The 27667-nt window shown below is 42.5% G+C and overlaps 1 protein-coding gene across 3 annotated transcripts in view; it reads right to left on the reverse strand.

The window, feature by feature from the left end:
* agbl1 (AGBL carboxypeptidase 1) overlaps positions 1-23869 on the reverse strand; it is a 248374-nt gene extending 224505 nt beyond the window's left edge. For all 3 annotated transcript variants that reach the window (XR_011889055.1, XM_072278140.1, XM_072278141.1), the window contains exons 1-4: positions 23609-23869; positions 8773-8836; positions 6181-6327; positions 3805-3936 (exon numbers count right to left, since the gene is read on the reverse strand). Coding sequence is in view for 2 of the 3 variants with exons in the window: in XM_072278140.1 (XP_072134241.1) it covers positions 3805-3936; positions 6181-6327; positions 8773-8836; positions 23609-23671 (406 nt within the window). In the remaining variant the exon portion in view is untranslated. The remainder of the gene's footprint in view (positions 1-3804; positions 3937-6180; positions 6328-8772; positions 8837-23608) is intronic.
* Positions 23870-27667: the final 3798 nt, after the last annotated feature.

The following is a 27667-nucleotide window of genomic DNA, read 5'->3' on the forward strand; positions in this document are numbered from 1 at the left end:
ATTAACATAAGAACTAATTTACTTCAGCAAGGGAGATTATTTGGCCCTTAGGGCCCACTTAGTTCCCAGGGAACATTGCCATTAGTTTTATTAGGGATGCATTCTGGGACCTGTGCTCTTTGTGATTTTTAAAAAAGACTTTGACAAGGAAACAGAAGGCTGGGTTAGTAAGTTTGCAAGTGAGACAAAGGTGGTGTTGTGGATAGTGTAGAATGTTGTCGTAGGTTACAATAGGTTATAGGCAGGAAAAAATCTGGGAGGAGAAATGGCAGATGGAGCTTAATGTTGACAATACACTTAGGATAATCAAATTTGAATGCAGACTACGAGAACAATAGCAGGATTTATCAGTGTGGAGGAACTGAGGAATCTTGGGGTCCAAGTCCATGATCCTTCAAAGTTACCACGCAAGTTGTTAGAGTGGTTAAGAAGGCATATGGAGTGGTGACCTTCATTAGTCAGGGAAGAGTTCAAAAGCTGCAAGGTTATTTTGCAGCTTTAAAAAGTTCAGCTAGACTACATCCAGAGTATTGTGTTCATCTTAAGAAGTATGTGGAAGCTTTAGAGAGGATGCAGAGGAGATTTACCAGGATGCTGCCTGGATTAGAGGGAATATCTTATGAGGAAAGATTGAGTGAGCTCGAGACTTCTTTTAGGAGTGAAGGAGGATGAAAGGCTCATTGATTGAGATGTATTAGATTATGTAAGGAATAGGTAGAGTGGACAGCCAGTGCCTTTTGTGAAGGGCAGCAACGGTCAATATCAGAGGACGTCAGTTTAAGGTGAGTGGTGGCACTTATCATTCACTGAGTTAAAAAAAAACATGATAGGGACATTTCTTAGATAGATACATGGGTGTAGGGAAAATGGAGGGTTAGGAGCTGCATAAGACAGAATGGTTAGATAGATTGTGGGATAGTTTTATATCACATCATAGACTGAAGTGCCTGTACTGTGCTATGAAGCTCGATGTTCCTTCTACAGATGCTTCCTGTTCACCCAAATGTTTCCAGAATTTTCTGTTTTCAAGTCGTTTTTTCCAAGGATTTGCAGTTCTTCTTTAGATTTTCATTTCAAATTGCAATGATGCCATATACTGTATATCAATTTGCCAGTGCCCTAGACAGGTGAGCAAGGCAGTTTAGTATCGGAATAACCTGGAATTTCTACTCGCAGGCAGAAACAAACACAGGTAAAGTCATTTGAAAGAAGAATTTGGCATTCAGTCCATTAGATCTGCACTAGGTAGTTCAAAAACTGAGCTCCTCAGTGTAATTTCTTTTTACCAGTAATTTGGGTTATTGCTATTTGGTTAAAATATTGTGGCAGTTAAAAGTTAAAGCAGGTGAGGTCACAGAAGAATGAAGAATAATTAATCTTGCTCCTTTGTTAAGGAAGGCAATACGGATAATCAGGAGAATTATAGACCAGAGAGCCTCATATCTGTGGCAAGGAAATAATTGAAGAAGATTCTCACAGACAGGACTTAATCAGGTTTGGAAAGCATGAATCTATTAGGGTAGGGATCATGGCTTTGTATGGGAGAGCACTTTGTCTCACAAATTTGACCTTTGGAGAGGGTGCAGAAGAGGCTCACCAGGATGTGATCTAGATTGGAGAGAATTGAGCTACAAGAAGACAAATTGTTTTCTCTGTAGTGTCGGAGGCTGATAGAAGGTTATAAAATTAGGAAATTCATGACAGGGGCAGATAATCAAAGATATTTTTCTCCAAAGGTGGAAATGTCAAATAATAGAAAATGTGGGTTTCACATGAGAAGGGTCAAGTTTAAAGGGGATTTGTGAAGTATAAACGCAAGAGATTCTGCAGATGCTGGAAATCCAAAGCAACGCATACAAAATGCTGGAGGAACTCAGCAGGTCAGGCAGAATCTATGAAAATGAATAAACTGTCGCCGTTTCAGACTGAGATCTTTCTTCTGGACTGAGAAGGAAGGGGGAAGACATCAGAATAAAAAGGTGGGAGGCAGGGAAGGAGGATAGCTGGAAGATGATAGGTGAAACTAGGTGGGTGGGTAAGGTCAAGGGCTGGAGAAGAAAATCTGATAGGAGAGGAGTGCAGATCATAGGAGAAAGGGAAGGTGGAGGGGACCCAGGGGAAAATGATAGGTAGGTGAGAAGAGGTAAAAGGTCAGAATGGGGAATAGTCTTTGCTAAGCGTTTCCTGGAGTGTTACAATTCAGGGTTCAGCCATTTCCCTTGCAACTTCTTTAGATCAGACAGGTAATGCAGATCAAAACATGCACCTCCAATGTGTATGTCAAAATGCTTTCTAAACATTGTTGTTTCTACCACCTCTCCTGCAGAGCATTTCTGTCATCTGCCACTCTCTGTGTCAACACAGAACAACAAGGGTTTCAATGCATTGACTGCTGCGACTGAAAGGGGAAGCAGTTAGGTTCTATGTAAACAAGGTTATTCTGTGCTGAGATAAGGACTTCAAAAGAAATTGGAGGAAGCTTCAGGTGAGGAGTTGTTTGTCGGCAGAGCAGTGATGTACTTTAGATGATAAAGAAAAGCAGAATTGCACAGAAAAGAACACAGAGTTAAATGGTGATTATTTGTCAGTGAATTGAGGGACATGGAAAAATGAGAAAATGTAAGACCATAGGATATAGAAGCCATTTGACCCACTGAGTCCACTCCACCATTCAATTATGGCTGATTTATGATCCCTCTCAACCCCATCCTCCCTGTAACATTTGATGTCCTGACTAATCAAGAACCTAATCAACCTTTGCTTTAAATATACCCAATGTTCAAAGTAAAATTTATAAATAAAATTATTTATTAATTTATTACATGTCACCACATACAACCCTGAGATTTTTTTTTCCTCTGTGGGCATACTCAGCAAATCTATAGAATAGTAAAAGGTAAGGTCAACCAGAAGACAACAAACTGTGTGAATGCAAATATAAATACATAGCAATAAATAACAAGAACATGAAATAATAAGACAAAATGTCCTTAAATTGAGATCATTGCTTGTGGGAACATCTCAATGAGTGTAATTGTCCTCTTTTGTTCAAGATCCTGATAGTTGAGGGATAGTAACTATTCTTGAACCTGGTGATGTGAGTCCTGAGGCTCCTGTACCTTCTACCTCATGGCTGCAGCAAGAAAAGAGCATGGCCTGGGTAGTGAGGATCCTTGATGATGGATGCTGCTTCCCTGTGACGGCATTTCATGTCGATGTGCTCAGTGGTTGGGAGGGCTTTACCCACGATGTACTGGGTTGATTCCACTACCTTTTGTAAGATTTTCTGTTCAAAAGGCTTTGATGTTCCCATACCAGGCCATGATGCAGACAAGCAATACACCTATGTTCACAGTAAAGGAGCTTTATCTAAATATACAGAGCACTCGCAACATGATAAATGAATTAATGATAAAAATCTAGATAAATTGATTTGATTCCATAGACATTATGAAAGCATCAACCGGCAAGACCAAAACTTATTAGCAGCTGTTGCAATGCCAGACCTGAAGGTCAAACACTTATAAGCCTGGAGTCACATACAGATCAGAGTGGAAAATTTCCTTCTCAGGTGAACTATCAATAATTTGGGTGGGTCGTTTTTTTGTTTCTTTTGCTTCTAACTACCAAAAAAAGATCCCAGACACTTAATTCAGTCCCCAGTTGAATTTGAAAGAGTAGACCAGACCCCAGAAAGTTAGCCCACTAACCTAATCACTAAATCATCATAGCTCTAAATGCTGTAAGCGACATCAATAAAATCCCACAAAATCATGTGAAGATTTCATTGTCAGTGCCACTTACCACTGGAAGCACAGATCTTGATAGTCCACAAACAGGGAGTGACATACTTGGCTCGGGGTAGGCCGCACTTCATCAAGTTCAAGATCTCATTTAAGGCTCCAATTTCTTGAGCTTTGTGTCCAAACCTCTGATCTGCAACAAAATGTCAGTTTTGCTTTTAAAAAAAAGCTCAAATTCCAGTGAAAACAAGTTGTGTTTGCACCTAATGTCAGAAATGAATCTGGGACACACTTTCAGTGTGTCGATAGAATTGGTCCCTGCCTCTCTTGCACCATCAATTGATTGCAGTCCATTGGGCTTGTGATGTTTTTCTCCACATTCCTATGCACTTCCCAGAGCTCTTTTTTTTTGTTACATACTAACTTATTTTCAAAGAGAGGCAAAAGTAGGAAAAGGCTATTGTATGATGCTTGGCCATTCAATATCTACATCTGCACTTTTTTCCTCCACTGATCCCATGCACCTTCATTCCCCTGTACACCTTTTTTATAAGTGCATACCTAGAAATGTAGCTGGTGGGTCTCACACCCTGCTGTGGTATGAACCTGCCTGACACAACATGCAAAATCAGCTCCGACAGCCTGACCAACGACACCGAGATTCAATGGCCGGGAAGGTGGTTCTGAAGTGCTTTGTGGAGAGTGGGAGACAGGACAAGGCACAGAAGAAGTCATAGTCATCCACTCAAGGAAGACTCCACTTGCGATGACTACTCATACCACTGGACCCAGACTTCCAAGATCGAGAGAGTGGAACAGCCCCAGTACAATGGCTTGTCTATTTTAAAAACTCTTCCACATAGGTTTTTCTTCATGTAATTCACATTATTTAAAAGAAGAACTGTACAAATCTGACATCGACGGACATCCAATCATCCAAAAACGTGCACATACATTTTCTGAGTTTCCATAAGATGTAAAAGTAAAGGCATCCGTTAGTCTTGCGAGACCATGGATCTGCACCTGGAAAGTCTTCACTCTCCAGGGCGCAGGCCTGGGCAAGGTTGTATGGAAGACCAGCAGTTGCCCATACTGCAAGTCTCTCCTCTCCATGACACCAATGTTGTCCAAGGGAAGGGCATTAGGACCCATACAGCTTGGCACCAGTGTCGACGCAGAGCAATGTGTGATTAAGTGCCTTGCTCAAGGACACAACACGTTCCCTCGGCTGGGGCTCGAACTCACGACCTTCAGGTTGCTAGTTCAATACCTTAACCACCTGGCCACATGCCCACGTTCCATAAGACATATCGATGGCTTAATTAGCATCATATTTGATCAGTGTCACTTTCACTGCTTTTCCATTATTCTACTAGAATACAAAATTAAAGATATTGTTTTCCTCTTTAATGACACCCGCTACACCTGCCTCCCTCCACATCACACTCCTCCCCATTTATAATGGCCCCAGTTGAAAAACTTCAGTTTTGTTCCTCTATATAAAATCAAAACAATTTCAATTATAGTGTCATTACAGCACAGCAGGAGTGAGTCTGTGCTCTCTTCATACACAGCAATCTACTTAGTCCCATTGCCCCCCCCTTCTACCAAGGCCTGTCAATTGCTTTCCCTCAAGCATCCCTCTGGGTCCTTTTGGAAAACACCAGTTGTGTGAAGAGCAATGAAATGGCCTTTTTCCCTGTTAACTCACTAAGTAAATTGTATAACGACTAGGAGGAACTTATTTAGCCAAAGCATGGAGAATTGGTGGAATTCATTGCCTCAAACAGCTGTGGAGGCCAGGTCATTGGGTATGTTTAAAGTGAAAGTTGATCGGTTCTCAATTAGTGGGAGCATCAACTGGCAGGAAAAAGGGGTTGATAAATCAGCCATGATGGAATGGCAGAGCAGACTCCATGGGCCAAGTGGCCTAATTCTGCAACCATGCCTATGTTTTTATGGTCTTCAGGTCTTGTATAAGATTATTGCTGTCAAGGATAAGCGTAGCTGTGGGGTATATCAGATTGCAAATACACCAACAGATTCAGTGCTTTACACTATTACGGCTTGTGGCATTGGTATTCAGAGTTCAATTCCAGTGTAAGGAGTTTGTACATTCTCCCCTTGACTGCGTGGGTTTCCTCCGGGTGCTGTGGTTTCCTCCCACTGTCCAAAGATATACTGATTAGTCAGGTAATTGGTCATTGTAAATTGTCCTGTGATTAGGCTCGGGTTAAATAGGTGGGTTATGGGCCATACGGCTTGTTGGGCCAGAAATGCCAGTTCCTCGCTCTATCTCTAAATAAAATTAAAAATAAATATAATTTGTTCTTGAAAATTCACATAGCAATTTCCCTTGCTATTCCCCTTATCCTATTATTCCTTCATAGCTAAGGATGCCAAAGCTTCAGGTACAATGATAAACGTTGTTCCTTACCTCTTTGTCCAACTTTGACAATTAACTGCATTAAAGGAAAGATGACCTTATAATCCAGAGGAAGTACTTTAGTTACATTCACCAGTGTGTGTAGCAATGCCTCACTGCCTCCCTTAGTAATCAGGTAACTGATCCGTTTGACTGTACCTGAAATGAGCAAGTTAAAGAGACAAAGTAAAAGTTGACATCCGTATAATGCAGGAAATGAATTAAATGAATAGATGCTTGCTCAAATAAGTAAAGCATTAAAGAGGGTTTTAAAGAAGGGCTACAGCAAACTAGGGGTTAGATCACAGAGCTATGGAATCAGATATGGCGTAACGATACAAACTGTGGGCTGGTGGGTGCAGCAAGCACAAGAGGCCATATTCAGAGGAATGACGAGTTCTTGGCTCCTAGACCAACACACACAAAATGCTGGAGGAATTCACATGACTTTTCAATGACACGACCCAAGCATTTTATCAGGAACATTTTTGAACCTTTGTCATTTGGTCCACAAGTTTTTAGGTCAATTTGCTTATCTGTATTTCTAAAACCAAGTAGGTGCCAAGAGCACAATATCAATGCAAGAGATTGCACAGATGCTGGAAATCCAAAGCAACACACACAAAATGTCCAAGGAACTCCATTGGTTAGGGAGCATCTCCAGAGAGGAATAAACAATGGATGTTTTGGGCCAAAACCCTTGTATTGATGAAGGGTCTCAGTCTGAAACATCAATTGTTTATTCCTCTCCATAGATGCTGCCTGACCTGCTAAGTTCCTCTAGCATTTTGTGTGTGTTGCTTCTGATTTCCTGCACCTGCAGACGTTCTCAGGTTTATAACTCGTTTTAAACCTAGCTGCACCACACTTTAGCAACTTTGGCCACTTTGTCCCACAATTGAGTTTACTTTTGTTTTCTTGTAAAAATTGTATATAATTTATGTTTAATTAATGTATTTTTTTGTGAGTGATGATTATACAATGTTATGTGCCTGGGATACTGCTGCAAGTAAGCTTTTTAGTACACCTGAACATACATGGTGAAACACTCAGCTCTGACTTTGAAACAGTCTTCGATGCAGAAAGGCAGAGGTGGCTAATTTCTTTGTCTTTAAGTATTTTCTGTCTGCTAAAGTGATTTTCAAACCTTCTCTTTGGGTCCACAAGTACAGCCAACCAGTGAGAGAGGCATTATCTGCCCACTTTATCCAAGCCCCTTATAATGTTATACATCTGTCAAGTTGCCCCTCATCCTCCTTCACTTCAAAGAGAAAATCTCTACGAAGTGTTCTTCTCCATCAGAGAAAAGCATAGAATGATTCTATCTTTATTTGGTCTAGCCTTTGACTCTGAATACACAGCATTGTGTCCAACTCTTATCAGCTCCCTGGCATACACCAACAGGATATCTTACCAGAGATAAGATGTACCCAGTCATTCCCCAAGTGAATAAGAAAATGTTGAATTTGTTTTACAATTTATAACTGCAGGCAAAACTATTTTTGAGGGCATAGAGTGGGTAGTGTGTGTGTGTTCAGTCTCTAGATAGCTTATTTTGAATAATAAGATGCAAATTTGGGACGCCAGATCAATAACATGGATCATGTTAAATAAGTGAAAGATATTTATCAATTATGGACCGACATTTTTAAACCAATAAGGTGACCAATGGCAATGTTTTTATATTTTGCTTTGTTAAGTACCCATTCCAGGACAACACGTGGTTTTGTTTGTGTGGTGTCGCATACAAGGGCTTTCTTTTCTGCCACTGCGAAGTTAGGAACCACAGCCCTGGGCAGGCATTAATGGAGCCTATCCACCCCCAGACTCCTGAGCAAGAGCTACCCACTGCCACTCCAGGCAAAATACCAGGTTCATCGCTTTAATCAGAGGGGCTGATCTTTGGGCACAACTTGTTTATAAAACCATGAGTGGTATAGAAGTGTGAACAGAGATAATCTGGTTTTTTTTCCAGAGAAGGGGACCAAATCCAGAGAGCATCGGTTTAAGGTGAGATATTTAAAAGGGACCTGAGAGGCAACTTGTTCAAACAGAGGGTGGTGCATATATACAACAAGCTGTCAGAGAAGACGGCAGGTACAATAACACTTCAGGAACAGTTGGACAGGTACATTAATAGGAGAGGTTTAGAGCTGGAATTCCCAACCCATTTTTATGCCATAGATCCCTACGATTAATGAGGTGTCCCTGGTCTCCAGGTTGGGAACCCCTGGTTTAGAGGGATATGAAATAATGGGACTACCCTTAGTTGGGCATCTTGGTTGTCATGATTCTAGGAGCCTAACCTGCCATGCCCTTCATGGGACTTTGAGTCAAATGTTGTCCAAACATCAATCACTCCAACACTGGGAGATGAACCTTTGTATGTCCAGAAGGAAAGAAACAGGTAATCACCCCAGTAAATAAGCAAAACTATACAATTAATGGGCTGTATTATCAAAGGTACAATTTGCCTCTGAACTGGAAAAAGAAATGAGGATGAAATCCTAAATTAAGAATACTTTTGCTACCCCACAGTAAGCATGATTCACCCAGCTATGATTCCTAGATGAATGAGAATTGAATATTGTGTCACACGCTCACCTGCTGACAGTAGTGCATCCAGAATTTGCAAGATGCTGAGAGTACTTTTCAAATCTTGGGAATTCTGCAAAGAGATAAGCAGAAGACAAGATGAAACACAAACAGTAAAGTTCTAAAATACTCTGTCCCAAAGGATAGATCGCATCAAGGAATATTTCTTTATGCTGGAAAAAAAATCTGCTTTAGGCCAGTGTGTAATTAGACATTTCTCTTCAACTCTGAGTGTTATTTTACTCCCTCTGTTTTAATCAGATATACTGATCTGATCTAAATTAATTCTTAAAGAACAATATGATAATACAAAGGATCTTTTGACAAACCTGTGTCAGATAATGAATTGGAAGTGGGGCAGGCAGTGAATTTGGCTCAAAAAAGATGTCTACCTTGAAGCAAACCATAACATGTCATTCAGTCAGCAACATCAGCTTGAGGAACAAAGGAAATGGTGCATATAATAGAAACTATAGCAATATCTCTTAATAATTGCAAAGTCATTTACCCGGAAATGAATTTAGTAGAGGATAATCTCACACAAATTATTTGCATAAAATCAAATTCAATTACTTACAATACTCCAGTCACTGCATGATGATGAGGAGAACAATTATTCCTAATCTGTCAGGAAACGCAGTCGTGACAGTAATGGATATTGATGCCAGGTGGAAAAACCAGTGCATGTCATAAACAATTGCCTGTTGCCTGAACATCTGGTGGTATTGGGCTCTCTGAGCCCCTGAACATTGGCTCATGGGGTCACAGGGTCATAGTGTAATATGGCATGGGTTTTGGCCTAACTAGTCTATGTCAGTCAAGATGTTCATCTAAGCTAGTCCCATTTGCCAGCATTTGTCCCATATCCTCTAAACCTTTCCTATCCATGTACCTGTGTTCCCAGAGGGTGGTGAACCTGTGGAATTCTCTGCCCAGGGAAGCAGTTGAGGCTTCTTCACTAAATATATTTAAGAAACAGTTAGATAGGTTTTTACATAGTGAGGACATTAAGGGTTATGGGGAAAAGGCAGGTAGACGGAGCTGAGTTTACGGACAGATCAGCCATGATCTTATTGAATGGCGGGGCAGGCTCAATGGACTGGATGGCCTACTCCTGCTCCTATTTCTTATGTTCTTATGTGCTTAAAAGTTGTTATTGTACCTTCCCCAACCACTTCTTCTGACAGCTCATTCCACATACACATGATCCTCTGGCTGAAAAACTTGCCACAGGTCCAAAGGATATCACACAAGACGGGAAAGTCCCTGGCTACGTCCACACTAGACCGGATAAATCTGTAACCGAAGCTTTTTCTCTTCGTTTTGACCCTCCGTCCACATTGAAACTGCGTTTTCCTCCCCCGAAAATGGAGCTTTTCAGAAACGCTCTCCAGAGTGAATAAATCTGAAAACGCCTAATATCTGGCGTAGTGTGTACGGGGTAACTGGCTATTTTTAAAACCGCTGTCGTGACATGCCGGAACAAATAGTGGCAGCAGTGATGCATTTCATTGTTTTCTTGAACGCAATCTCCAACACCACAACAATATCTGACAATAGATGTGTAACAGCCTAATGTAACATTGTATGGAAATACAAGATAACACTGATGCAGACATGTTTTATACATTTAACAAGGTGCTTTATTAATGTATTGCTTGTGCAGACATTCAATAGATGCAATTGTCACTTTTGCCCAGTAACTCGTTTTATTGCACATGTTAAGTACAGCAAAATAATACACAAAGACATGGCAAAAGTAAAGGCAAACAAATGAGGTTACAGCAAATTGCCCAGTAACAGGCCTTATTGCATTTAGTTGTAGCTGTCGTCCCTTTCATCGGTGAAGAGACTATGGCTGTAGGAAATGTTTCTGGACAAACGCGCACCAAGTCTTTCGTTTGGCAGTTTCCTTTTAAGTTTTTCTAGTCTGTAACTGGACAAGCGCGCACCAAGTATACCGTTTCCTCTTCGCTTGTTTTCTGTAGATGTATCCTGCGCATGCCCAGTAGGAGGAGATTCGCCCAAATATCCGTTTTAATGTGGACAGAGGTATTTTTAAAAACGCCTAGTGTGGATGCCTGTCGTTTTTACGCAAAACCGGCGTTTTCAAAATTATCCGATCTAGTGTGGACGTAGCCTTGGAGTCTAGGTCCTAGGGTTTATGATACTTGGTCAAACTTACCAGGGGTCTAGCGGGTCAGGTAGAATTTCAGCTCACACTGAACCCAAGCCTAAGTGATCTCACTCAGACTCAGTCCAGCAGATATTAGGTTCCAATTAGAGCTTGTGCACAAAGAATGGTGTGAAAAAAAAACAGCCCATCCAGTGAGTGGCAGTTCTGTGGGTTAAAATGAGAGAGGTCAGGGGAAAATGGCCAGACTAGTTCAAGCTGACAGGGTGGAAAGTGGAACTCAGATAACGCCACTTTACAACAGTGGTGCGCAGAAGTCCATGGTGGTATGCACAGCATGTTGAAGCGAATGAGCTACAGTGCAGAAGACCACAAAAATACACTCGGTGACCACTTTATTAGGTACTGGAAGTTGTTGGCACTGTGCCATGCATGGGTCACTGGACTCAGGTGACTACAGATGAAAAATGCCCCATATCAATCATTTTCAGAGCAGCATGTTATTCCGTTCTCAGTGTTCCTAGAGGAGAGCTGCTCTTCATCCACACTACATTTAATATAACCAGAACTCAAATGCTGTGAAATGAACCAGACAGCTTTTTTCCAGGTTGTTGTACATAGCTTCTTAAGTTACAAAAAGGCTCCAGACTTACCTTTATATGAGGCATATATACACAAAAGATTCTGCTGGAGATCCGGAGTAACACGTACAAAAAGCTGGAGGAACTCAGCAGGTCAGACAGTATCTATGGAGAGGAATGAACAGTCGGCATTACATGCCGAGACCCTTAATCAGTTTCTCCAGTGTTTTGTGCGTGTGGTTCTAGAGTTGGCTTTTCTTCCCCCAGATAAATATTGTTCAGCTGCTGCTTCCTCGTGTGGCGTGGGTCAAGCTTACAGATTTGTGAGCACATGTTAAAATAAGATCCATCAAATAGGTTCTTGATTGGACATGGCATCAAAGGTTACGGGGAGAAGGCCGGGAACTGAGGTTGAGGAGGAGAGGAAAAAAAGGATCAGACATGATTGAATGGCGGTGCAGACTCGATTGGCCAGATGGCCTAATTCTGCTCCTATGTCTTATGGTATGGTCTCAAACATAATCAAACAGAACCCATCTCAGAATACTGCTTCCATTTGAATCTTAGAACACCAAACACAGAAGAGTACAGTGCAGAAACAGGCCCTTCAGCCCACAAAGCTATACCAAACCAATTAAATTAGTAATCAAATGGCTGTCTAAACTAATCCCTTCTGCCTACACAATGTCCATATCCTTCCAGTTTCCTCATATTCATGTGCCTATCCAATCTGATGAGGAAACAATTGTGCTTGCCCATTAGCCTTTATTTTATAGAGATCGCCAGTTAATGACCTCTGTTAATTTGAGAGTTGGTCTTCGCCACTAAGCTATTTGCAATGAAGATTAAGTTAAGGCATTCCAGCTACACCGCTTAGAGTTCTTATCCCATTATTTTGTATTAGATTCTGCATTAATGTATTACATATAGAAAATATGCATAGGCAATTCATGATGAAGACAGATATATTGTAATGGCAGTGTGTGTCTAATCATTTGTTAATTAGGACTTGAAAATGATAAATTGCATCTGTCTGAGCAGATTGTTCTTTATAATGATCAGTGATTCAATTAGTGGCTGCAGGACCAAGAGTTGTTCAATTAGCACCTAGTGATCAGCAATAGCATTCTACAGAAATGTATCAAAATGAAGTTAAAAAGTGAAACTGCTGTATGATCTCACTGTATTTATAAAATTATGTAAGGCATAAATAGAGTAGGTAGTCCCAGTCTTTCGTCCCCCCCAAATGATGAGGGGAGTCTCAAATTAGAATGCTTTATTGTAAAGCAGGAGGGGAAATAGGTAACGGAGATTTGAGGGGCATGTTTCTCACGCAAAGGATGGAATGAGGCAACATGATCATTCATGGGAGGTGGGTTGGGGATCGATGCTCTTGTTCTGTGCTGGGGGAGGTGAAGTTTGGGGGTTGACGATTAGGATGCCATTCTTTACTGTGGGGGGGTGGGTTTGATGTCTCTCCCTGAATGACTTTCACGTTCTTTCTTTGTTTTGTGACTATCTGGAGAAGGCAAATCTCGGAGTTGCAGATGGATGCATACTTTGATCATAAATGAACATTCGAACATGCTAGAGGAAGTGGGGGAGGCAGGCACGATCACAGCTTTTATTTATTTATTTATTGATTGATTGATTGATTGAGGTACTGTGCAGAATAGGCCCCTTCTGCCCTATGAACCACACCGCCCAGCAACCCCCGATTTAACCCAAGCCTAATCATGGGATAATTTACAATCACCAATTAACCCACCAACCACTATAACTTTGGACTGTGGGAGGAAACTGAAGCACCTGGAGGAAACCCATGCAGACATGGGGAGAATGTACAAACCCCTTACAGATAGCAGTGGGAACTTAAAAAGCACTTGGGCAGGTACATGGTTAAAAAGGGTTTGGAGGGACAAAGGCCAAATGCAGGAAAACAGGAGTACCCTAAGCAGACATTATGGTCAGCATGGATAAGTTGTGCCAATGACCCATTTCCGTGCAATACATCTGTATGACTATTATCCAACACATCCACAGGTAGCCATCAGCTTCATTGACGAAGGGTCTCAGCCTGAAACGTCGACTGTGCTTCTTCTTATGGATGCTGTCTGGCCTGCTGCCTTCCACCAGCATTTTGTGTGTGCAGCTCCGTTGTATTTTACTTTTTATTCATTTTCTCTCCCTCCGGCATAATGTTTACAAAGCAAGGGACATGGTTTAATCTTGCTTAACTTGGTGTCCCTTTAAAATCAGACACTGTACACAGGGATCAAAGTGCTATCTACAGCTTCAGTTTATACTGACCACATGTTGCAGAGATAGCCCCTTCGTCATCAGCACAAGAGGTTTAAGAGAACACAGCTTTTATGACCATTTCAGTTATTGTTCCATCAGGCTGTTTTCATTTATGTATTTTCAAAGTGGTTTCCTGATGATCAATAAAGGGCAAAGTTTGAGTGCTGCTCTTTGAATCAGACAAATCAAAACCTCATACAAAAGAACAAGTAAGAAAGGGAGATGTATACGTTGCTGTAGGTTATAGAGCATAAGAAATAAATTCAGGATTTGAAACCACAAGAGGTTCTGCAGATGCTGGAAATCCAGAATAACACATACAAGATGCTGGAGGAGCTCGGCAGGTCAGGCAGTATTAATAGAAAAGAATAAACAGGCAATGTTTTGGGCCAGACCTTTCATCAGGACTGGGCTGTCCAGCCTCTCGTTTCTGCTCCCCAATTTTGGGATTGGAATGTTCCCTACGCCTGGGGAGTCTAAGACCAGAGGACACAGCCTCAGAATAGAGGGGTTTTCTTTTAGAATAGAGATAAAGTGGAAATTCTTCAGCCAGAGAGTGGTGAATCTGTGAAATTTGTTCCCACAGGCAGCTGCGGAGGCCAAGTCACTGGGTATATTTAAGGCAGAGGTTGATAGATTCTTGATTGGTCATTGCATGAAGGGATACAGGGAGAAGGCAGGAGGTTGAGGTTGAGAGGGAGAGAGTATCAGCCATGATGAAATGATGGAACAGACTCAATGGGCCAAATGGCCTAATTCTGCTTCTATATCTAATGGAATTGGTTTATATCACAAATACAGTGAAAAGCTTGTCTCACATTCTGCACACAGATCAATTCATTAAACTGTATTGAGGTGAAACAGAATAAAGTGCGACAGCTACAGAGAAAGTGCAGTGCTGGTGGACAATAAGGTGCAAGATCATAAAAGGGTAGATTGTGAAGCTGTGAGTCCATCTTATTTATTTACAGAGGCACAAAGGGAATAGGCCCTTTGAGCCTCATACCAAGCCGCCCAGCAATCCCCCCACTTTAACCCTAATTGGATCATGGGTCAATTTACAATGACCACTTGAAACGTCTTCGGAATGTGGGAGAAAACTGTTCCGGAGGAAACCCATGCAGTCACGGGGAGAGCGTACAAACTTTCAGTTTGTAACAGTGGTGGAAATTGAACCCTTATTTAAGCTGAACTCTGCTGTAAAGAGCAGAGCTAGCTACTCTGCCATCATGCCACCCTATGCCAGGAAACCATTCAATAATCTTATAACAGCGGGGTAGGAGCTGTCCCTGAGCCTGCTGATACATGATTTCAAGCTTTTGAATCTTCTACCCGATGAGAGAGGAGAGAAGAGATAATGCCCAGGGCAGGTGGGGTCTTCGATTATGTTGGTTATTTTACTGAGGCAGAGAGACCAAGAAGCGAAATACATTGTTACAGTGAGCCAAAACAGTCAGCACCTGGTGGTCAACTAAAACCAATCCCAGGCTGACTTTCACTGATAGGTCTTTGTCCCAATCAACAACTCCATTGTTCTGGGGTAAACTGTTTAAATAGTCGTAATGGGGAGTGTGATTTTGAGTTGAGTTTTGGGATTGGTGTGGTTTTACCAACTGAAGGGTTATTTTGAATTCCAGCTTGTTCTATTGTCCACTTTGGATCTCATCAGTAGTTATAGGCAACGAGCACAACAAATTGGCGATGAGATGTTGTACTATATCAACATGACAGTTTCAGCAGAAGACTTGTGCGCATTTCTACAATAGCAGCAAGCTCAGTTCGAGGCGGCACATCTGAAGTTAATCGAAACGTTAACCAGCAGGTTATCAGTGAGTCCAACAACGTTGGTGTCAAACATGAACAGAAATCATGCGAGTTAGTTGCTGCATCTTTTTCCACCTTCCAGTTCCATGCCACTCCAGGAGTTATGTTTGAATCCTGGTTCAAGCATTACAAAGATGCATTCTGGATTGAGTTCACCAGTAAAATCGACTTCTGGAAAACACTCACTTTGCTAAAAAAAAATTGGCTACTGCTGAATGATTGGGTACTGCGCCATTCTGCCGAAGAAACCATGGGACCTGTGCTTTTGATGAAACTGTCCAACAGCTAACAAGCAAATTCGGAGAGTAGTCATCTCTCTTCAGTGTTCACAACCATTGCCTAAAACCCATTAAAGAAGATGCCAATGACTTTATCACATATGTCAGTGTTGTCAATCATGAATGTGAAAAGTTCAAGCTGGGTAGCATGACTGAATCACAGTCCAAGTGTCTGATTGCTTTATTTGCAAACTTCATGCACCTGGCAATGCAGATGATCGCAAACGGCTCCCGGCCAGTTTGGAGCAAGACCTTGACATGACTCTACAAGCTGTCACTCAAGAATGTCAGTGTTTCATCAAGCTGAAACACAATTCCAGCTTGGTTAAACAGAATAAGGTCAACACAATGTCTAATGGCCCAGACATCACCACGCACCAGTTCTCCAAGCAGCTAAACACAAAACTGTAGTGGGTGGCAGTATGCAAGAAACTAACAATATAAGAAACATTTGCAAGAAACGTCATTGCCATGGTCACAAAGAAGGTGTTTGCCGTCCCTTGTTGTGTTCAAGGTAAGTGGAACACAAGGACAAGATGTTTCAGAATTCATCAAAATTCACAAAGAATTTAATAGTCACCACCAGGAGACAGTACGTCAATGTATTTATCAACAATCGGTCAAGCTACAACTCCACATGGCATCAGATATCACCATTAGTTCCAAAGACAGGTGGTGGGAACTTGGATCCCCACCAGTCCAATCAACTCATCATTTCGCCCGAGGTGCATCGGGTGGAACTCTCCAGTTGGTTAGAGAACTGCACTGCTTGAAGCTGAATGGTAACCAAGTCAATGGTATGTGTTACCCAACAGACTAGCCAGATCTGAATGTCCTTGGAATTGACTGGATGGATAAGCTTAATCTCTAGAGCATCCCCCTGGATGAAGTCTTTTTGAAGACATTGGCTATTTAAATCATGTCAGTTGCCATCATGCGATCTTGGTGGAACCTCCAAGTTCTGTCAAGCACCTTTCTGCTACATATATAACCATATAACCATATAACAATTACAGCACGGAAACAGGCCATCTCAGCCCTTCTAGTCTGTGCCGAACTCTTACTCTCACCTAGTCCCACCGACCTGCACTCAGCCCATGGGTCCCTTCTGCAACAGGGGATTATTATACCCACTACCAGCCCTTGCAACACCCCTATTCTACCAGTTAGGAAACAGGAAAAGAACACTTGGTGGGGGGGGGGGGGGTGTTGTTCAAGATCTGAGAACTGTCAACGACGTGGTGATACCAGCCTATCCTCGTGTCCTGAAACCTCCTACCATCTTTACAGAAATCCCTAGCGACTCTAAATTTTACACTGTGGTGGACTTGTGTTTGGCCTTCCTTTCTATCCCCAATCCATCCTGACTCACAGTACTTCCTCACTTTTACTATTGAGGATAACAGTGCACTTGAACGAGGCTCCTCAGGGCTACATTGAAATCCCTTCCATCTTCCCCTGGAGTCGAGACAGAGATTTTGCTGATTTAATGTTCCAAAAGGGGTCAACCCTGATTCAATAAGTTGATGACCTTTTATTGGCTTCCCCAAAGAAGGAGGCATGTGGACAAGACTCCCTGTATCTCCTCTGAGCTAGCACAAAAAAGGGACATGATGTCTCCAAGCAGAAACTGCAATGGGCTCAGTCAGTCGTTACATACTTAGGGCATACCTTGTCCCAGGCCACTAGGTGTCTCATGAAAACCTGGATAGAGGCTATAGCCAAGGCACCACAACCCGAAACATACTGTGGAAAGAAGCATTTTTTGTATACGACAGGATATTGCAGACAGTGGATTTTGGATTATGCGGCCAATGTCAGGCCACTCCAGAACATCTCCCTGCCAAAGCAACCAGACCCACTGGTCTGGCCCCCTGAGGCTGAAGGTGCATTCAAACGCATCAAAGTTGCGATGCAGTCTGCCCCTGCATTGGCACTACCAGACTATAACAAAGAGTCCCACCTCTTTGTACACCATCGGGAAGGGTGTGCACAGATGTTCCGGACCCAGGATCATGGCGATAAGAAAAGGCCTCTTGCTTATTTTAGCATCTAGCTTCCAGGCCACTTACCTACATTCGCAGCCACCTATTACACCGTACAACAGGCCAAGTCTATAGTCATAAACCATTTTACAGTTGTCCATGTACCCCCATGCAGTTAAAACATTGTTAACGCCCTGCACTACCCAATACCTCACCTCATGCGCTACCCCAAAGGCGTAGCAGGGGGAAAAAAAAATATATATATATATATGGAAACTTGGGTGATTTCTAACCTCTATGCACATAAAAATCTTACTACTAGCTAAGCAGTTAGCTATCATTAAATGCTCAGCACGTACTGGTCAAACTAATGGTATTTCTCGCAGAAATGATGCTGTGGATTGGGTGGCCAAGAAGGCTGCATTCCAGCCGTCACTCACCATCCCTGAGGACACAGCACCCAGAATAATGTGGCTCCCATGCTGTCTCCAACTTTGGATGACATGAAGGCCTATCAACGATGGGCTGTCCCCGAGGAGCAGAGCTGTGACCCAACATGGTGGCTTTTGGTGTCACCAGGATGGATGGCCTGTTGCCCCTATGGAATTGTTACCATGGATGCCCGCTGTGCTCACAAGTTAACCCATGTGGGAAAGAGGGGATTAATAGACTGCATAAATCAAACACAGTATGGCCTTGGTTTATCACAAGCTGTAAATCAATGAACAATGTATTTTACAAGATCCAGGAAAATAGAGAAGGTGGAAGGATCTCCACCACCCTCTGATGGACTGTTCGTGCATTTACAGATGGAGTTTATAGAATTACCTCCTTGTGAAGGATACAAATATGTATTAGTCATTAATGAGGTTTTTCACAAAGATTTGAAGCATTTCCCTGTAGAATGATGCCGTTACGGTAGCTAAATGTTTATTGGAAGAAATCTTCCCAAGGTTCGTGATCCCTTGGAAACTGTCTAGTGACAACAGACTCACTTCACTGGAAAGGTAATAAAAGAAGAATGTAGGGCCTTACAAATTGACCGACATTTCCATTGTAGCTGCCATCCTCAGTTAGCAGAAAGGATGAATGGAACGATTAAGTTAGGATTGGTATAATGTGTGAGGAGACTGGATTAACAAGGATCTTTGGTCCTAATGACCATTAAGGCCACAGCCAAGAGGACTACTGGACTGCCCCCCACAAAATCATTATTGCACCTGCCATTTGATGCACCACTAGGAGTTAAGCAGATGGTCAGGCCTAAGTTGCATGAAAACATGTTGGCCTGTTGTGTATCCTTGACAAACTGTACCATCAGCAGGTGAAGGAAGCACAACAATTGACTGCTGACACTAAGTGTCACGACACAGAGCCTTGTTGTCTGGAAGAGGAAGATTTGTTTGCAACCTCGGTTTGAAGGAGCATTCTGGTACTGTTGGTGATGAATATAGCTATCAGGGAAAGAGAGGAACCATTATTGGTACCCACCTTGCACTGTAAAAAGACTTCCGAGCCAATAAAACCATGAGACTCCTTAACACTGCACCGATTGCCCTGCTTGTACTGGCAATGCTGGTACTAATGGATAACTCGGTGTGGCGGCTCACCCACGCGGCAAGCGAACCAGCTCCAGCAGTCACGGGCAAGTCCGCAGCCAGCGACAACCAAGAGGGCTCCGAGTGTGGGTCAGACCTCAGCCCGGAAGCCGACGTCACTTCCGCCCCACAAAGAGCAGGGGAACTTAAGCGCGCGCGGATTGAAACAGTAAACAGTTCAGCCAGACCTGCTCGACTCAATGTGTTGCTTTGACTCATTGCGTATCAGCGCGACCACAGCGGTATATATAAACAGTCCCCCTGCTCATAAGTCTTTCCTTTCACGTGGTTATGAATACACCCAGCGATTGATCATTTCCACATGTTGGATTTGTATCCATATTCTATTTCACGGTAAAGGAGGAATCCTGCTATGGACAATTCCCTTTCATTCCAGTGAATAGGGTTCGGCGGACACATTCAGGAGTAACCCGAGGACGAGTGGAGCCAAACTGAAAACCCTGAGTGGTTACTGGACAGACATCGATTGCCATTATGAGTGCTTTAATGGATGGTATGTTCCTCCCTTTAAGTGCAATTGGTGCAGCCGCAAGAAGCAAGGAGACCAGATTCCCCACATGAAACTGTCCAGCACAGCGGCCGAGGGCGTTGATCAGGTCACCTGTCACTGCATCTGGAAGGGCAAGGGCTTCTATCAGGGGAGCAGTAAAGGTACATGCATGGAACTGAGAAATCTCAGTCCTCCCATTCTGCTGAACGGCACTTATTGGGTGTGTTGTTACCAGGCCTACCCCCGGCTGCCTGGCATGCCCCACAAGTTTGAGGGGAAGTGGAAAGAGCCGCGGCCCTGGAAGGGCGGCTGTTATCTTGCCTATGTAATCCCCCACATGCCACACGTCATCAGTGCCTCACTCCCCTCTAGTCCAGTGGCTCCAGAGGTTCATAACAGGGGCGAGAGATTCTGGATGATTGCCTTTCTGGGATATGAGACTATGAGATTGTCCCAGGAACTGATGAATAGAGCATCGGCTTTGGACTAAGTAGTGAATGAAACCGCATGTGCCTTTGATCAAACCCAACAAGCATTAACCAAGTTGTCAGCAGACCTGATGGCTGTTCGTACAGTAGCATTACAGAACAGAATGGCTTTGGATTTTATTCCGTCAGAAAAAGCGGGCACTTGAGATGCTATACTTACATACCTGACGAATCAGAAAATATAGCAAACTTAGCTACCATATCTGAGAAGCTACCAAAGTGATTAAGAAAGTAGGGGATCGGTATCTCAATATTACACTCTGGGAGGTGGGTGATGGTCAATCGGGGCACTGGGAGGATGACGGCCAACTATTCTGCATGATGGTACAACTATTGGTATTGTGATATGTTACTCTCCTCCAATTTTTCTGTGAAATAACAGGTCAAAGGAGAGGATATTAAGAAAAGAAATAGGTACTCCTTGAAGTGGTTGGATGGAAAGGGAATTTTGGGGTTGGAGTTTGAATCTGCATCACTGCTTTATATACATTTACGTATATATTTCAATTACTCTGGTGAAATGTAGTGTCATGAAATGGCAAAAAGGAGCGAATGTGGAAATGTACTTGTCGTAACAAAATGTAACCTGTGTCGTACCAGAGTAATAATGCTTGTGCAGCATTACGCCGATGCACCTTGAGTACATGACAAGCTGCAGAAAGACAAGTGGATTCAGTTACTGGAAGGATACCAAGTTCATAGGTTAACAGAATGCACCCTGACCTTGAAATTGCATGGGTAGTTAACACTTATGTATAAAGGAATGAGTATGCCGTTTGTTTTTTCAAAGCTATCGCCAGCTCTTGTACAGCGATGGCCTTCCCTTGCAGCAAGTAAAATAAACACACTTATGATTAATCCACCTTGAGTTAATTGTTGTTTATTAAAAGACAGAGTGAAAAGGTGGTCAATGCCCTTCCAGCCCAATAAACCCACTCGGCCCAATTGCATCCATACGAACAATTTACCCACTAATCCAAATGTTTTTGGAATGTGGGAGGAAATCAGAACACCTGCCTGTCATGCATTCACCTCCTAGTCACCATGCAATCATTTAAAATATTTCTTAAACAATAATCCTTTTCCAGTAATTATTTAAATGAGGCTATAAATCTGATTTCAATTTTTAATAAAATGATTCTTTCTTTTGCCTTGACTCTTCTTTTTTCCTTTGTTCAGTTATATCCATCTGTTTCCAGTCCCAATTAAAGTAATGAATTTAGTTGCATCTCCTCCACCTGATTTAATGCTTCCAGTGCTCCATTCCTACCTTGTGCATTCTCCACCTGCTTCCCAAGAGTTCCTCCCTGCCTTCCATTGCTATTCCTGCCCACTTCTCCGAATTTTGCTACCTCCACAGATCCAATTTATTTTCCCAACCTCATTAAGTATTGGTCTTGACTTCTGTCTTGTCTTTGGCTACTAGCTTACCTTCCCACTAAATGCCATAAATATTTCCTTCCTTCTACTCGTTCTGCTTGTTCATGCGTGTTCAACAAACTCAAAGCCAGCTTCTATCTTGCTGTTGTCCGAATCTTGTCCAAACCTCTCATATGCTACATATGAGTTATTGATCTCTCAATCTACCTCATCAAGGCCTTTGTACCTTATTTGTCTCTCTACACTGCACCTTCTTTGTAGCTGCAACATTATATTCCACATTCTGTTTTCTTTTAACTCACTTGAAGTACTCATGTATGGCATGATCTATCTAGATGGCATTGAAACAAAAGCTTTTCACTGCATCTCAGTACCTATAACAAGAATAAATCAATACCAATTGCAGTCCCAGTGCAGTCCAGCCTGTGTAAAGATTAAAAATTAGCTTTATTTTTTAACATGCACAGCGAGACCCGGTGAAATGTGTCCTGTGTCTCAAATCAAGTCAGGAAGTGTCGTACTGAGGGGAGCCCGCAAGTGTCGTCACGTCTACAACACCAAAATAATATGCTCACAACTTACTAACCCTAACTGAACATCTTTGGAAAGTAGGGGGGAACCAGAGAAGGTGGAGGAAACCCACGTGGTCAGGCGGAGAACATTCAAACTCCTTACAGAATCAAACCCCAGTTGGTGATAAAGTCCCGTAAAGCAATATTCACTATGTTATCATGCTACGTTTTTGTTTTTTGTGGTATTAGACAATTAATCTTATTTATATAATATTACCCCTGATTTATTACGAAAAAATATTGTAGGAAATCAACCGATTAATGTTAAAAATTGTACACAGGGAGAACAGCTCCTATTAGTACCCCATATTGTTCTACCTCTGCCACATTTTTTATTAACAATACTAAATTCTTAATGTCAGCATAGGGCAATTAAGGATTTTTTCTTTAAAACAGTTGGGACAAAGAAAAAGCAACATAGCTCCTACTCTGGCTCCTACTACCTAAAAGTCATGCACACTGGATCAATTAACCTTACCCTGGTGAAGCTCTCTATGGACAGGGAGAGAAGATGGGTAAATGATGCTGTTCTACACATCAGTCGTAATAGAGTGCCGGACTATGTTTGAACGATTAAAAAGCTTTTTCCCTCCCAAGTTATGTTTCCCTCAATTTACAAAAAGACACAATTAAATAAATCCTTTTTATCTACTACAGTGCTGGCAAACTAAATACAGTATTGCAAATAAAATTCAGGACCATTACAAAATAGCACTGATGACTAAACACGATATAAATTTGCACTGCACTTAACTTTTTAAAAAATTCACCAGAACTTCACTGGAACTTAAGCAACTTTCTGCCAGCAGATATTAAGGTAACAAAAAGCATTCAGACCAAAATAAACAGCCATTTATTTAATAGTAAATGGTGAATGCTATTTTAAATAATCTACTTTACAAGTAAAAGATGCCACTTCATTCTGTGGATATTAGCTTAGAATTTTTTTCTGAGCTACAAACAGCAGTTTTGAACCACTTTCTAAACAGTTTATTCTAATTAGACATGTACCATCTGTAGAAGCTTAGTCAGGATTTAATTTAATTTGGGCATGCTCTCATAAATTAAAGTATTACCCTGGCCATGACATTAGGATGATAACAATCTTTCTGGCCTCTGAAACAATTGGGAGACCTTGAATGAGAAAGAAATCCTGGAACTCCAAACAAAATCGTGGCAATCATCCCACTTACCTTGAGTGTCGACAGGAGAACTTCCAAGCCTGTGTTTTCCGGAGCAGCTATCATCTCTGCCATGATTTCTGACAGGCTCTCAAAGCAGAAGCACACGGGCTCTCTCGCGTTTGAAACTGCAGGGAGCACTGAGGACTGTGCACGCTGAGAATACTGCGGGCAGACCAGAGATTGACATCATTTAACTTGCCTCTGACACAGCGGGAGGTGTCAATTTTCTGCTGTGAAAAAAAAATTTTGATAAGTTCTGTTCATAAAATAGCAAATTTGCTGTGTGCTAAGCGGCTAGTTGAGGACACCAAAGAGGCGGCCCCACCAAGGAACAAGAGAAGGACAGGAAAGCTGAGCTGGCAGACTTACCACATTCCCAGCTGAGCTGTTTATCAATCCCAAAGGGAAAGAGTGTTGACACTTTTCCGTCAGTGCCTCCAAATGAAATTGCACACACAACTTCAGCAATGTTATCTTTTGGTACGCTTAATGTCAAAGTTTACTTACACTGCTTCTTCTTATGCCAGAGCAGCCATTACAGATTTGAAAATGCAATAAAATCATTGGTAAATCTCAAAGATTGCTACTGCCATCTAAAATGTGGAATACACCAAGCAGTATTTCGTAATTGTTTTATTATTGTCATGTGAAATGTACACCGCCCAAACAGATCATTCCATGCATAAATGCATCGAGTTAGTACAAATGGGAAAAAAAGTGCAGAATATAATGTTACAATTACAGAGAAAGTGCAGTGCATAAGATGAAAAGTTTTAACTGAAATGATCGCACAACAAAAAACACAAATAATAGTGTTGCAGGAAAAGTCAGAAACCTTAAAAGGAAGATGCCTGCGAGATTCAGTTCAACCTCACACAAGCTTGGGCGCTGTAGGTGGTAAAATGTTTACAAAGTTGCGAAGATTCACACTCTTGCCTGCGATGCACGACAGCCAATGCCAGCCTATCAGTGAAGGTAATAGGCCAGACTCGCAGTGCGTAGATGTTAGCATCGATTGCCATGTGGTGACGTTTTGAGGCTAACGTGATATTCCGGTGCTCAGCTCTTCAGCTAATGCCCCCGCTTGGCCTCACACAGCTGAGCACAATCAGCTGAAGGTAGGATCTCCCTCCAAGAGCTATTTAAAGGAATCGTCAGCTACTTACAGCCTGAATCGTTGATTGATTTCTAATCACTGCTGCTGTGATATAACACGCGTGAGCTGCTTTCTCAAGCCTTGCACTAAAGTTTACAGGAAAGTGGTGCATCAGTGCTGAAGGAACACGCCCTAACTAAAGGACACCGCCACAATGAAATGCTTCCTGACTCCCACCTGCTATGAGGCTTTCATCATGGACTCTAGCACGATGGGGGAAAATAAGTAGAGAAGCTGGAAGAGAATGGGGAAGGGGGGCAGTTGGTAAAAGCCACAGCCATGCAGGGTTTTTGAGAAACAATTGTCCAAACAAAAGAACAGAACCTGAGGTGTCTATGTGCCAGTAAACAACTCACACTGAAATCAGAACTACTACCAGTTCCACTCACACCAAGAACCTCAGAACAGACCAGGACGGCATTGTCAGTGGTCGTATGAAGATCTTATGCATCACTTTCTTTCCAGGCTGACTTAGGAGACACAGCATCATACTGTTTACTATTGAGCATATCACGATAGGGAGACCACATACCAGACACCGGAACAAAGAGACAGCTGGCCCCACCGGAGATGAGGAGGCTATTGGCTCAAACACAAACACAAGAGATCCTGCAGGAGCTGGAAATCTTGAGCCACCACACACAGAAAATGCTGGAGGAACTTAGCAAGTCAGGTAGCGTCTATGGAGGGAAATAAACAGCTGAGGCTTCGGGCTGAGATCCTTCATCAGGACTGGAAAGGAAGGGGGCAGAAGCCAAAGTAAGAAGGTTGAGGGAGGAGAAGGAGTGCAAACTGGCAGGTGATAAGTGAGACCAGGTTAGGGGGAAGGTGGGTGGGGGAAGGGGAGATGAATTTAGAGTCTAGGAGATGCACAATGTGGGCCCTGATTGAACTCTCCACAAAGCCTGGGACCTACTTCTTCAGCCCTGCATTGCAGGTCAATATCTAGTGTCATATCAACATCTGCAATGGCTAGATTACAGACATCCCACCTCTCCCAGAAGTTCCGGGAGTTGCCCACATATTAATAGTGGCTCCCTGATGCTCGCAAATTATATGCAATATCCCGGAAATGCGAGGGAGAGCGGGAATGAGAGAGATAGAGAGAGATAGAGAGATAGAGAGAGAGAGAGAGAGAGAGAGCGCACACGCGCGCCATGGCAGAGTGTTCCAAAAAAAGAAAATATAAAACGTACTTCACCCCAGAGTACACTAAAGTGAACCCCTGCCTAATAGGTTCAAAAATAATGACAGTGTTGCTCGCTGCACTGTTTGCAACAGTGACTTTTCTATTACCCATGGTGGGTTAAGACTGTAAAAGACATGTTGAGGTGAGTTTAACAGGTATCATTTGCTCATTAGCATGGCTAACATTATTTAAACTAGCTGGCTAGCTGCTAAGGAGCTACTCTATTGCAGACATCTCACCTCTCCCTGAAGTTCCGCGAGTCTCCCGCAAATTGATGGTGCTACCTCCCTGAAGTGAGTTTTTGCAGGGTGGGATGTCTGATATTATCATCTGCACAAAATGGCATCTGCAGTTGAGGCAAATCAGTCGGGGATTTGTGGATGATCAGTGGGTGCCAGAGTAATAAGGGCTGTCCACTGGAACCTTGGCTTTCGTCATGGTGTGTCATCAATTCACGTCAGTGGCCTTTCCACAGAATGAAAGCTACACTGCACAGGAGATGCATTAGAGCTGACCACTGATGAAGTTCAGCGTTCAAAGTTCAGTGTAAATTTATTACCAAACTACATGTACACTTAGTGACCACTTTATTAGGTACCTCCTCATCTAATAAAGTAGCCATTGAGTGTATGAGTGAGAAGTGGCCCATCCACTTCAAAGATCAATGTGTTGTGCATTCAGAGATGCTCTTCTGCTCACCACTGTTGTAACGCATGGTTATTTGAGTTCCCATCGCCTTCTTATCAGCTTTAACTAGTCTGGTGATTTTCCTCTGACCTCTCTCATTAACAAGCCTTTTCACCCACAGAACTGTCACTCGCTGGATGCTTTTTTTGAATTTTTGGCACCATTTTGTATAAATTCTGGAAACTATTGTGTGTAAAAATCCCAGGAGATCAGTAATTTTTGATATATTCAAACCACCCAAACTATCAGTCCACATTCAAAGTCACTTAGATCAAATTTCTTACCTGTTCTGATGTTTAGACTGAACAACAACTGAACCTCTTGAGCATGTCCGCATGCTTTTATGCGTTGAGTTGCTGCCACATGATTGGCTGATTAGATATTTGCATTAATGAGCAGGTGTATCTAATAAAGTGACTACTGAATATATGGCACCATACACTACCCTATGCTGAAGCAACGATATCTGCTGAGGGTAAACATTATAGACCACAATGGCCTCATTAGATCCTGTTTTTAATAAGAGTTTTCCACCTGAAAATTAACTTCTGGTTTAAGATGGTGCTGGTGAAGCTTAGCAACTGCTTACTGGGAGCAAACAAATAAAGAATACAACTAAATACTTCATTAATAACACTTTTTCTTGTAAAATATATGGTAATCGATCATCACAAACGATGCAGAGATGAGCGAAGGCGAGGCTGAGTCGAGGGTTGAAGCGAGCAGGTGTGAGGTGAGGTTGAGACATTTTTGAGTCAAAGTCAGGCCGAGTGGAGTGGAGGAGAGGCAGAATCAAAGCCTATCCACCTAAACCGAGAGCAGGGTTTGTTTGACCTAAGTGCCAGGCCGCTTTGGAAAAGTTGGGTTCAGGCCAAAACGTTGGGGTGGGGTCCAGGCCTAAAGCATATTGTTGTGGCAGGGTGGAGTCCTAGTGTGAGGAACATCCCGGTGTTTGGATGATGTAGGTGCCGAGCCAGATGGAGTGGAAAAAGCAGGGTGCCGGGACAAAAGCAAGGGTCGGGCCAGTTCTGCTCAC

The sequence above is a fragment of the Mobula birostris genome, chromosome 14, assembly GCF_030028105.1.
Source record: "Mobula birostris isolate sMobBir1 chromosome 14, sMobBir1.hap1, whole genome shotgun sequence".
NCBI classification, from domain to species: Eukaryota; Metazoa; Chordata; class Chondrichthyes; order Myliobatiformes; family Myliobatidae; genus Mobula; species Mobula birostris.